The sequence below is a fragment of the Penaeus japonicus genome, unplaced genomic scaffold (genome assembly GCF_977035675.1).
Source record: "Penaeus japonicus unplaced genomic scaffold, GWHDUDI00000001_assembly GWHDUDI00000023, whole genome shotgun sequence".
Taxonomy (NCBI): domain Eukaryota; kingdom Metazoa; phylum Arthropoda; class Malacostraca; order Decapoda; family Penaeidae; genus Penaeus; species Penaeus japonicus.
In genome coordinates, this window is record NW_028234425.1 from 1,667,676 (window position 1) to 1,680,175 (window position 12,500).

At 38.5% G+C, this 12,500-nt stretch overlaps 3 protein-coding genes across 5 annotated transcripts in view; 1 reads left to right on the plus strand and 2 right to left on the minus strand.

The window, feature by feature from the left end:
• LOC122245844 (molybdopterin synthase catalytic subunit) overlaps positions 1 to 2,194 on the minus strand; it is a 16,896-nt gene extending 14,702 nt beyond the window's left edge. Inside the window, exon 1 of one of the 2 annotated variants that reach the window (XM_086550005.1) lies at positions 2,055 to 2,194. The gene's annotated coding sequence lies outside the window, so the exon portion shown is untranslated. Of the gene's footprint in view, positions 1 to 43; positions 185 to 2,054 lie in introns of those variants that run through there. The other variant, XM_086550004.1, reaches the window with a different exon arrangement.
• Positions 2,195 to 2,758: 564 nt separating this feature from the next.
• On the plus strand, positions 2,759 to 5,867 carry RpL27 (ribosomal protein L27). Its single transcript, XM_043003874.2, has 4 exons — positions 2,759 to 2,869; positions 4,458 to 4,680; positions 5,428 to 5,573; positions 5,797 to 5,867. The coding sequence occupies exons 2-4, from the start codon at positions 4,462 to 4,464 to the stop codon at positions 5,843 to 5,845; spliced, it is 414 nt and encodes a 137-aa protein (XP_042859808.1). The 5' UTR covers positions 2,759 to 2,869; positions 4,458 to 4,461; the 3' UTR covers positions 5,846 to 5,867.
• A 2,732-nt stretch (positions 5,868 to 8,599) lies between these two features.
• LOC122245845 (neurotrypsin) overlaps positions 8,600 to 12,500 on the minus strand; it is a 14,326-nt gene continuing 10,425 nt past the window's right edge. For both annotated transcript variants that reach the window (XM_086550010.1, XM_086550011.1), the window contains exons 11-15: positions 12,333 to 12,492; positions 11,874 to 12,026; positions 11,384 to 11,493; positions 10,527 to 10,635; positions 8,600 to 10,163 (exon numbers count right to left, since the gene is read on the minus strand). In XM_086550010.1, coding sequence (XP_086406136.1) covers positions 9,849 to 10,163; positions 10,527 to 10,635; positions 11,384 to 11,493; positions 11,874 to 12,026; positions 12,333 to 12,492 — 847 coding nt within the window. In that variant the 3' untranslated portion in view covers positions 8,600 to 9,848. The remainder of the gene's footprint in view (positions 10,164 to 10,526; positions 10,636 to 11,383; positions 11,494 to 11,873; positions 12,027 to 12,332; positions 12,493 to 12,500) is intronic.

The following is a 12,500-nucleotide window of genomic DNA, read 5'->3' on the forward strand; positions in this document are numbered from 1 at the left end:
AGCATTATGATTTTAGAGCCAAGGTCATTCTGGTGCTTTATACCTCCGCTGATTGGAGGGATGATCGCTACTTCGTCCCCTGTTGAGAGCACGAGGTCCTGACCAGGCGCACAGTATTCCTGGTTGAGTGACACAATAACGCTCCCTCGGATCTTCTCTAGCTCTCCAAAGGACCGGACAACCTGTGACAGGAGCTGTTCTGGGGTTGTCGTCGCAGTCAGGGTCAGAGTGGCACGCTCTATGCCAGCAAGATCACGTGCTCCAGCAAAGAAGAGGACTGTGACTGAAACCTCCCTCTCAGTCATCCCACCTGAACAAATGGGAAAACAAGAAATGGTCACACTGTCATCCTCTGCCCTTGCACAGTAAACATTCAGTCTGTCTTATCTAGATAATTCGCCAATATACTGGTTGTAAATTATGTATCATTCGCAGTAAGGGAGAGAAGGAAGGGGAATAACCAGGAATATATGGACACAATGGAACACAGTGGCATCATTCAAGCCAAATTTTGAGGGGAGGGACAATTAGAGTGGGGGTATGTGGGTTGTGACTTATTGAGTTATGATTTAAGACACAATCAGAAGAATACATTTGAGCGAAAATATAAAACAATAAAAACTACAAACCAGTATTACATGAAAAATAGTAAAAAAAAATAATATACAAATATTTAACTCTCATTTATAAAAAATCTGATGAGACACATACCTCTTCAATTGGCATGACACCCCTGAAGGGACTGAGAGATTGAGACAAAATATCAAAATGATAGTGCCATATTGCAGAAATCTCTATCCCATAGAAACTCAAACTTAAATATGAAGTCAACATAATTACAACTAAAAAGGCCAGTTTACATGTCTATTATAACACTGAGAAAAGATTCTCCATGCATTCTTAAATCAAACATGAAAAGCAGCAGTGAAGATGCAAATGTGTCATCCACTTTTAATATAAAATCGCATGGAAAGTGCACACCAAAGATATTTTCCTCCTAATACTTGTGGCCACCAGTACAACTGGTATTTAGCACTTGCACTACATTATATATATATCAAAAGGTACCACACTCTGTAGACTGGTGACGGGATGGAGAAGCACATGTTGGTAAAATATAAATAATTTGAGAATTTCAATAATTGTATGAAAATGGATGGATTGCCCTAACATTACTATGGTAGTAGCTGGCCAATGTAAAATCCAGGTTGAGAAAAATAGGACATAACTAAATTGTATTATAACGACACAGTCAACTGAACTCTTCTGAAATCCATTTCTTTATTCCTTAGCAACTGGATGACTGGTGTTTACAAACCAGCTTTAATTATATAAACATATACAAACTATAGTTGCACAATAACATTTTACTTTTGAGCCCTTCATAACAGCTCTCCTTTGCATTGTCAAATTATAAATAAGACATATTACAACCACACTGAAAAATGGCCCAACAACCCACATAGGACCTAAGTCAGCCCACACTATAGGGCAAAGTATAAAAAAAAAAAGTTGAAAAAAACAAGTTGAATCTAAAACTTTACATCTGGAGCAAACACCCTAAACAGAGTAAAAAGATTGTGGCACAAATACTACAGACAACATATCAAACAACTAGTGCTATATACCCAAAACATTTTCTGATGGATAAAATCATAATTTAAAATATCAAACAACACAAGTAGTATTAGTCTAATTTGAAAAATCAGGCCTTAACTGCAGCTAGTTGAGAGTCAGGGCAGAATAGCTACGGTTCTAGGGGGTTAATAGAAGAAAACTAACCTAAATGATTAAGAAATTGCAAGTCATCCCAAGATCTTCTAATAAACGTATATGTATATATCTATATAACAGTACATTAACCCATTCACAAAAGCAAGTGAATACATTTTCTATTGCCCATACCATCCCCGTAATCCCACATCGTAATGAATGACAAAATATGGAAATTAGAAACTTTACAAAATACGCCCACCTCTCCCTCTTCCACACACAAAAGACCTCTTTGCATGTGCCCTTGCTCATAAACACCGTGAAACAAAACTAAAATTTACCTCCGTCTTTCAATCTAAGAACAACTAAATGCAGAAATTAAAGGAAATCCCCGAACTAAAGGGAAGAAAAGTCCTCAGGCAAGGTTTTCAAGGTTGAATGAACGTGGTGTCTCATTCTTACTTTGTTTACGTTTGTCGCTCTGAACGATAAAGGAAACAGCTGGAGTTCTGAGGAATTATGATGCTTATTTCTATGTTTTTATTATATCTTTGGTCCCCTTGTTGATTCTTTGTCTTGTATTTTGTGTTCTATTTGTTAATTGCTTATATATCGTGGGCTCTAAATGAGGAATATGTATAAATGGGCTTACTCTAGCTATGGATGGAGAAATGTGATGTAATGCACCTATTTGTCTAAACTCGCCATCAAAATTCACCTATTCAATAACCAAAATCATATACTAGTAGTAGATAATATTGTAAAGTATATGCTAATAGAATCTCATTAAAAATAACAATAACAAGAACGGTAATAAATGAAGACAGTTCTGCAGATCGTAAAATTTTATCCCTTCAAAACTTACATTCATTACCACTCTATCACGTTGGTAAGCCCATAAGTATAAACAAGAAAGTGCATCTAAATAACCATCAAAAACAGAAAGCCCAGATAATTTTCAAAAGATAGCGAAACTAGACATAAAATTTGGAAAAGGAACCACCGCGTTAGTCGAGGTTGCCAAGTCGTCCCTTCTTCCTTTTCTTTTCGCCAAGAGTCCGTGTGAGTCTGATTATACAGTGTTTCGCTCAGATTCTTTTTATCGAGGAATATCCTTATACTCGAGCATCATCTGACGGTCTCCTCTACAAATCAGGTTGATATAAAGATCAAGTCTAGGATGGAGTGTGGAAAATTTGCAGAGATGTTGAGTTTTGTGTGATAAAACGGGGAAAAGATTCGGTATTGTCGAGCGGTCATGGGAGTGAAGGTGTAAACAAAACCATGTTGGGAGATACATGTCCCACGTTTATTGAAGCCCACATGGCAGTTTCTTGATTAAATATCGAATCGACAATTAAATGTGTATTATCATAACATCAGAATAAGTGTTTATTTATCGTATTATAGGTGGTCTCGGTAAACACCTATTCACGAACTAATCAAATGTGATGTCGAACGCAGGTTGGAATACTCGCTATATCTATTAAAGTATTTAAAGGAAACATCATATGGCTTAGATTTATAGTTTGAATAAGGACCGACTTGCAAAGTTTTGGAATAGAGTAATTATAATTCCTACTCGAGCCCTACAAGATTTTCCAACACGTTCGCTATTCGAATTATTGATGGAATTTGATGAACCTCCAAATAGTATATTGAAATAATTTGCGTTTGTGCGAATGTTAATTTTTAATGGTATGGATGTGGTTAATGCATGTCTATGCTCATTATTTTCCAAAATTTTCTTATGAAAATTGAAGCAGTATATAAAGAGTGGAATTGCTGTAAGTGAATTTATAAATGACGATCTACTGTCCTTTGTCCATATGATTTACAGAAATGCAAGAAATATTATTCAGACTAGAAAAAAAAACACTGAAGTAAAGTTGGCTATAATTATGACGATAGAAACAAACTAATGGCATCCAAATCCCAAGATAATTAAGTAATTTAAAGTGAAGTAAAGTTTAACATGTTATTTCTAAGGAGAAGATCATTGCTGAAACTACAGAAGCTAATTGTTGGTAGGAAAACATTGTCATGGAAATATGAGATCATCTTAAAATATTTTACAACTTGCCAAAATGATAAAGCGCCCACGGTTGGCCCATAGCATGATTCTTGCTTGCAATTCAATTAGCTGTGTTCTGTTTTTATAGACAAATTTGCTGTGATCGGTTCTGAATTAACAATTTGGTAGGTACTGTATTGAACATCAGCATGGCATTCATGCTCTGCGATCTATAGAACAACAGATCTCGGGCAGATGTGTTCTTAGAAGTTTGCACTTGCTCCCTGTGTGACGATACGTGATCATGCCAGATAGTATGTGAAGGCCTTTTGTTGGAGAGTCGATAGGTACTTGATCTGGAGGGCAAACTGTCGTTTTTGTGTACTGTCAATTTAGAGTAAAAAATACTCCATATTTACCATAGTATAATGCGTGAAAATCTTGATTGATCTGTTGATTGTCCTGACAACCAACCACCTGGTGCAATACCATATTTGGCATTTCACCAGATGTGGCAACTCCTATTTTCCACACATTATGCAACAGCTTGACACTTACCAGCCAGGTTACTTTGAGAAGACCATTCAGAAAGGAGGACACATTTAACTGTTAAGGTTCTCAGAGGCATTGGCCAAAAGTCTTGACTTATAATTGGGAGTTGGTTTTACAACTTTTGTAACTCATATCAACTCTAAACACCTTTCACTAATGGCTAAATATTGGCTTGCAGCACAATGGTGAAGATCTTCAAGCCCGGCCGCGTGGTGATCATGCTCAATGGCCGTCACACCGGCAAGAAGGGCATCGTGGTCAAGACCAACGAGGAGGGTACCCGTGACCGCCCCTTTGAGCACGCCCTTGTGGTCGGCATCGACCGCTACCCACGCAGAGTCAAGAAGTCCATGAGCAAGAGCAAGATTGCCCGCAGGTCCACGCTCAAGCCTTTCGTCAGGGTAAGTGGAGAAATTATTGGATTTTGCCCATTCTGTAATGGCAGCGGCAGTGAAGTTAAGATTGGAATCTTTGGAGGAAATGGAAGTGTTGGTTACTTTCATCCCAGTCATTATTAGTTGACAAATTGCAAAGTCCCTGTCTATTCTTTTAACCAAATGATGCTAGTAACATCCTGTCCATTTGCTTTCCACTTTGTTTCTCAAGTATTCAGTTACTAGAGATCCAAATAACAGACCTGCCTGACCACATCTGTTTACATTTCTTTGTTTTCTAAAAAAAAAAAAAAAAATAATAATAATAATAATAATAAAACAAGGAATGGGGGTAAATAGTGATAATAATAAAACAAGGAATGGGGTAAATAATGGAGTTGGGTAGGCCTGTGAAGGAAGTTAGTGGACTATGCACTTACATATTTGTTTTCAATTTGCATATGTACATATTAAACACTTGTTCATATACATGTTGAGCATGTGCACAGCATTCCCAGTGCCAATGGTTAAATAGATTTTAAGCATTGCTCTTCTCTTGGTAATTCTGCAACCTTTTGGAAGCGTTAAACTTTTCTCGTTTATAATCATAATTATTGTAGTAGGTGAAAAGGGTTTATTTTGAGGACCCAGTGAAGTATTTACTATTTTGCCAATTTCTGCAGTGATTGCTCCCCCTCCCTTTTACCCCCTCCCCCCTCCATAATAATTGTAATGCATCTGAATATTTTTCTGATTACTTTTCCAATTTTCCAGATTGTCAACCTGAAGCACATGATGCCCACCCGTTACACCACCACAGATATTGTTTTCAACAAGGATAAGGTGAACAAGGAGATCCTCAAGGATCCTGGCCGAAGGCAGAAACTGCGCCAGGTCATCAAGGCTCAGCTCGAAGAAAGGTAGGCCTACGTTCTAACTGGTTAGGTGGTGGCATTGAACATACAACTTTGAAATTTTGAAAATAAAGCCAGTACCTTGCAGGGAAGTGAAGTTTGAGGGACTTCAAAGCATGAAGTTATTTTGAGGTTTTGTTGTTCAGTCAACTATCTAAATTACTTAGCAGAAAGCAGGATTACAAGGCGATCACTTCTCGAAACTGATGACCTCCATTTCTTTTTCCAGGTACAAGACTGGCAGGAATCGCTGGCTTTTCCAGAAGCTGAGGTTCTAAATAAACTTGCGAATTTTGACAATTGTGTTATTTTCCGAGTAATTGGCAATATCATTTGGAAATGGATATTGGATGTGAAATTCCCCTTTTATTAACCCTGTGCTTTTGATATTTCAAGTAAATTACTTGGTGAATGACCATGAATGATTTCTTATTTGTTCACTTCATAAAGACATGCACTTTTAAATAAAGTAGTGAATTACAACAAATTATCATTTTTCCTACCATGTAAAAATATAGTTATGGAAGTGTTGCAATAATTTTTTGATAATGTCCATTAAGTTCATTTTTTTTAAATTTCAATTATGGTAGTGAAGACTTGGCACCCAGATTACAACTTTATTTGTAGGTCGAAGATATTAAATTTGCAAAGAAATAAAAGCCCACTGTTAACTAGTAATACACTGCAAAACCTTGTATAATACCAGTTTAAGGTCAAACTTGGTAATCTAATATTGACTATAATCACAGTATACAGATGTTAAGCATTGAAGTGAAAATTGGTTACTATGGGACTAAATCTAATTAAGCAGATGAAACTTACCAGAACAATAATTCTTTATATCAAAAATGTCCTCTAAACTTCTTCAAAAGGAAAAAATGTCTTTTGTGTTGGCAAAGTGTTGCAAATTTTTAAGTTCCTCTTGAATTTAGTAAATTGTTACACCTATGTGTCTTACTGAATGGTATTCCTCTTCAGTCGTGGTAATTCCTTTATAATATCAGTAAACCAATGGCATGGCTGCTCCACATTCACGGGTATTAAATTTCTTAAAAAACGTTTGATTGTGTAATTGAGCACAATATGTAGTTTTCCTTTAGATTTGAAAATGGCTACCGGGTATGATAATGATGTTCTATAGAAAATGAACTGCACATTTCGTTCACTGTAGTTGTTCGCCACCGTATAAACGGATTGAAGTGAAATGAGCTAACGGTTGCACAATATCTAACGGGTTTTTGATTCCAGTTTGACCTAAAAATCCCATGTATTTCACGAGTTTATAGGGAATTAATAAAGAGTTAACAAGGTAAATATGTGCTGCTTACATTTCAAGTTTTTCTGGTTATTTTACCTCCGTCAGATATACATTTACCATTTGCAACATCTTGTTTTCATCACCCCGGTTTTCTCTTTGGTAGAGGTAAATAATTAGGTCATGAAGTGTACAGAGTATAAATAATGAAGTAATTGAATGACAGTGTGTGTGATGAATGTTAATTCTATCAAACAATATAGAAATACATCTGATAACTGATATGAGGCAATGCATGGAATGTTAATGAAATGCAGCTTTAGAGTTTTACACAATACGGAGCCACGTTTCTATTAAGGTCATTATTCATTTGTAAAAGCTTGCATTGAATAATAAAGGAAACGAGAAATGACTCAAACCCATATGCTGCTTTTTAGCTTGCTCTGACAAGTTAATTTCAGCAAGTGAACCATTTTGAGCCTACATTGAGTTAGACCCTATGCAAAAAAAATGAAAATTACCCCACTGATGGAGAAACCGCGAGCAAAGCTTCTTAATATCGAAGCTTTGATCGCCGTTTCTCTCGTGCAGATACAGCCTTTCAGTTCACACAATTACAGACCAATATGGAAAGTACGACTCTACGCCGAGATCTTCGATGTGCAGTCAAGATCACTTTATAACAAGCAATTACTTTAATTTGTATTCATAAAGAATAACAACCTTAATCTATTGGTCAGGGTATGTTCTACTAACGGTTTTATGTAGGTCATCCATATGTGTAATGAGCATCTGAAAAATATAGCGTGTGTGACGTCATACTTACCATACTGGACTACATGTATACTCCAGGGTTTTCACACGACAGCAGCCGATGCTTATTGGAATCACTCACTGAGGTTTTCAAATTATCATATTGCTTATAAATAAGGAATTAAATATTTCCTGGACGGAGTGTCGCCAACGAAGCCGTGGTATTAAGCTGTGATAAAGGACACTATGATAGGCCTTTATATATATATATATATATATATATATATATATATATATATATATATATATATATATATATATATATATATATGTATGTATGTATATATATATTTTTTTCTTTTTTTTTTATCAAGATAATATAGTACATACAGTCCATTGCAGTGATTCGTTAAATGTTAGATCTTGTGTTGGCAGAAGTTATTTTACACTACGTCCTTTTACAAGGCTTGCGAAATACTCCCAGATAACTTACAGTAATTATTAGGGCCGACGTTACACAAATTTTAAACGAATTGAGAAAATTTGCAGACTTTCGTCTTCTGTTTCGAGTGATCAGGACACAGACTATAAATGCCCAGCGTGTAGCAATTGGTTTATTGAAGTCATCTAGGAGATATGTTTATTGAAGTCATCTAGGAGATATGTTTATTGAAGTCATCTAGGAGATATATTTATTGAAGTCATCTAGGAGATATGTGTACAGCAAGATGTGATACAACATGAGTATTCTGTCACCAGGGTTCAGTTGTAATAGCATTGTGTTCCCCACACGCCGTCTTTGCGAGAATACCTCGTGATAAAGAATATATTAGTTAATAAACAAAATGTTTTTTTTATGTGTAACTAAAGTCATTAAAATTAGTTTATGCATGTTAAACTAATTATTACCTCTGGTTTCTGATAAAACCCTTAGTGTGATTACAATTCGCTTGAATTAAGATCCTGTTTATCATTTTCTGTATTAAAGGCTTGGCTTAAAACAGGTTTGTATATAAGTCCACATGTTTTCATCTTTTTTAATAACAATTTTTGGTCAGACTTGCACGAATGATGGTCGTTATAACATTTTCGGGCACATTGTTGAAAGAAGCAAATATTTGTAATTGCACGTTGCTCTCTTAGAACATCATAAGACCTTCCCGATGTTTTGTTATTCTTATTTTGTAAATTTACAGTCGATAATAATTGCGATGCATTGTAATTTATTTACCATTAGTTACTATCACATGAATTAGCTTTTCATTGTTTAAGCCGTCTTGCATGCAATAGTTTGCTTGTTCATTGTGCTTGGAAGTATCTTAATAGTGCTTAATGGCTCTTGCCTCGTTTAGTTCACGAGGCCCAGTTAAGCGCGTACTTTCTTTCACATTTTCAAAACTGATCATGGTGCGTACACGAATACCAAGAGAAACGTGAAATTTTAAACAGCTGAGGGATGTCTTAAGGGGAGGGGAAACTTAAGCCAGTATTTTATGCTCATAAAAACGCAAATTCATATAATCCCATTGAACTCCTCTATTTTTTAGAACAATTACAGCAACCCTGAAACAATAATATAAACACTGTAACGTGCACAAACAAACGAAATGAAACACATGAACATTAGGAATGGCCGGAAGTCACGACGTTTTAAACACGTCGTACGATCTTTTTCGGACGAAGTAGAGAACAAAATCGATGGTTTTGGTCTCTACCTCGTCTGGGGAGGAGCTCTTGTCGAATTCGAAATGTCACGATTTCTATTTCGATCCAGTTGTGGCCGACTCATTTTACATGAACCAAATTTTGAGAGAAATGGAGGATGGGAGAGTAACACGTGCTTGTAAAAGCCAGCAGGACTTCGGATCTGAGATGTCTTGAATCAAGTCAGTTTACTCTTCAGTCGAGAACACCGACCTGTTTTGTGACCATGATTTGCCTTTAATTATAAATCTTTTTTGTCATGTCTTCTTTTGTTGTTTAAGAAAATAAAATCGTGAATGAGGGTATCGAGCCGACTTTATTAATGCTCGGTATTCGATTGATATGAATGTATCTGAACAAGATTAAATTGATAGGCTATCATTAAGTCGTGTGTGTGTGTGTGTGTGTGTGTGTGTGTGTGTGTGTGTGTGTGTGTGTGTGTGTGTGTGTGTGTGTGTGTGTGTGTGCAGGTGTGTATATGTACTGTATGTGTACATGTACAGCTTTATTTATTCATGAATTGGTAGACAATGTTACACCTTCTCAGCCTGTGCTCCGGCTCCCTCGACTCAGCCCCGTCGGCTCGTGGGATCAATTTTCTCCAAGATCCAGCGAACGTACTTGGACACCCTGACGACCTTGAAGGGCCCGAGGCGGAGGGAGAGGCAAGTACTTTGCGGGGAGATGATGCCGTACAAGGTCTTCCTCCCGTTGACCTCGCAGGCCATGGGACCTCCGAGGTCTCCTGCGCACGGGTTGACATGGCCGAGAGAGAATGACTGACAGACATCGGTGGAGGAAAACAAAGCTGTGCCGCCGAACTTCTCCTCGCAAAGGCGGTCCGCCACCACGGAGACTTTTGCCTCGCGCGGCTTCTTCGGCTGCTGCAGGGAGGAGAACAGCAGGGTTACTTCTGACGGGAAATGGGTTGGCAACTAAGTCTTGCTTATGGACGAAAAAAAACACGAATCATTCAGTTAAATTGCTTGCAAATTAAGTGCATACAAATTCTGTTCTTAGTGCGGCTGTGTTTTGTTTTCCTTTACTAGTTTTCGGACCAGAGAATGCCTATTTAATTGACTCACAGAATAATAAATAAAAAGGGGCGAACTGCATACAAAAATAAGGTTAATCCGAAAACTAGGCAACAACTAACTTCGAAACCGTCTCATCTAATAGAATGATCTTGTCTCTAACAGGTTATCTGCCATTTCATCAACAAAGAGAGAGTTTTCTGCCACTCGTACTTGTTCCAATTCGTCCTCACTGCCGAAGCCAGCCACGAAACACGACTGGAGGTTCTCGTAGGAGTCGTCGGCGCTCGGCAGGCAGATGGGTCGGATCCGTTCGCTGAATCTGTTGAACGAAGACAACACAGTCAACAGGAGAAACGTTTCGGTAAGAAAAGTGCTCGGGAAAATAAGGCTTATAAAAATTGCATTGTCAATGAACTTCTTGCATGAATATTATCTTGAATATGTATATGAATAGATAAATAGCTATCTATATCTGTAATATATATATGTATATATATATATACATATATATATACATATATATATATATATATATATACATATATATATATATATATATATATATATATATATATATATATATATATATCGTGTACTACATATTACTAATAAAACTTGTACTAGCATCTGGCCACACAGCAGTTCGGACGATAGTATCACATCCATGAAACAAAGGGAAGGCCACGGAAAAGGAGGCAATGATAAAGAGATAAAGAGTCAACGACTTCCGTGGTCCAGTGGCGGACACTCGACCTTATGGATTCAAATAGTCAATAAAAGGGACCAAGTTTGATGTCGGGCGATCAAGCATATCGAGATGAGGGGTTTCGAGACTTCTGATCCTTTTAACACAAGAAGGACCAAAGTTCAGCGAAAACACCCGGAATGAATTTCAGTCGCATGAGAGAAACCAGAAAAAAAAAACATTTTTTCTTACCCAAGAGAACCTCAGAAAGGTCACAAGTTGCAGAAAAATAAATCATCTACAGAAGGTAAACAAAAAGAACTTCAGCTGCAAAAGAAAAACCCACGAAGACCTTCATTGAAGAGGTCGCAGAGGACCTTACCTGAAACCTCTCCCATTCTTCCTCTGAATCTTGATGAGGGCGATGCTGTTGTCGTGCCTCGCCAGTTCCTTGTAGTGCTCGTGAATCCAGACTTTGTCGATGTCGAATTCCTGAAACCGAAAACGATCCTAATGAGGAAGTGCTTTTACTTCTTCATGGAATTATGCGATTGGCGTATTCTTTTCTTTTTTTTTTTTTTTTTTTTTTTTCCTTTGGCGTGCAACGTCAGGACAGATACCACACTCACGGGAAGAACAGAAGAGCAAGAAGGAAAAACTCAGAGAACGGCCAGAAGAGAAGTAGCCTGAAGGTGATATCACAGACCCAGGCGGAAGGCAAAAATGGCAGTAGGACACAGAGGGAGCAACTCAATACGGGAGGCAGAGCAGGACAAAGGAATCACAGAACGAACAGGATGGAGCACCATCGAAGGACGAGACCAGAACAAGATGGAGAACTCCCAGGCGAGAGGGTTGGAAGCAGCACCCACCTCCTCGAAGCCGTCCTCGAAGTCAACGTTGAAGTCGCCCGCCTTGACCACGAGGGAGTGCTTGCCGTAGGAGTCGAAGCAGAAGGCCGAGGTGAGCACGTGGTCCTCCGTGATGATCGCGCCTCCACAGAGAGTCTTTCCCAACCTCAGTTCCTGGACACAGACGGGAGGGTCAGAGACACTGCAACGGGGGGCGGCATCAAAGATTGTGTCTGCCACGCGGGGAAGGCATGAGGGATAAAAAGATGAACACATGGACACGTTGGGTTATTTTTCGGCATTGCTTTATGCATTCGTACTCCCCCCCCCCCCTCGTCGCCGCCGTCCGATGCCGGACGACCTACGCCCACGACCAACTAAACTGCGGTTGTGGCTGCAACTTCAACAACTAGGGAGGAGATATTCATACTTCCTTGTGCACATAATCACCTACATATCCACAACCTGCTGCAACATTACCTCCCTCGGGGCTTGCAGAGTCACCATCCACGGGTTGCCGAAGCGGGACGGCACGGTGCCACCCCGCACCTTGGCCAGCCCCCCGACGTACAGGTTAGAGGAGTCCGCAGTCAGACCGCACTCCGGGGGCAGCGCAGAAGCAGGCTGGGTCCTCCTGCCGCTGGAATG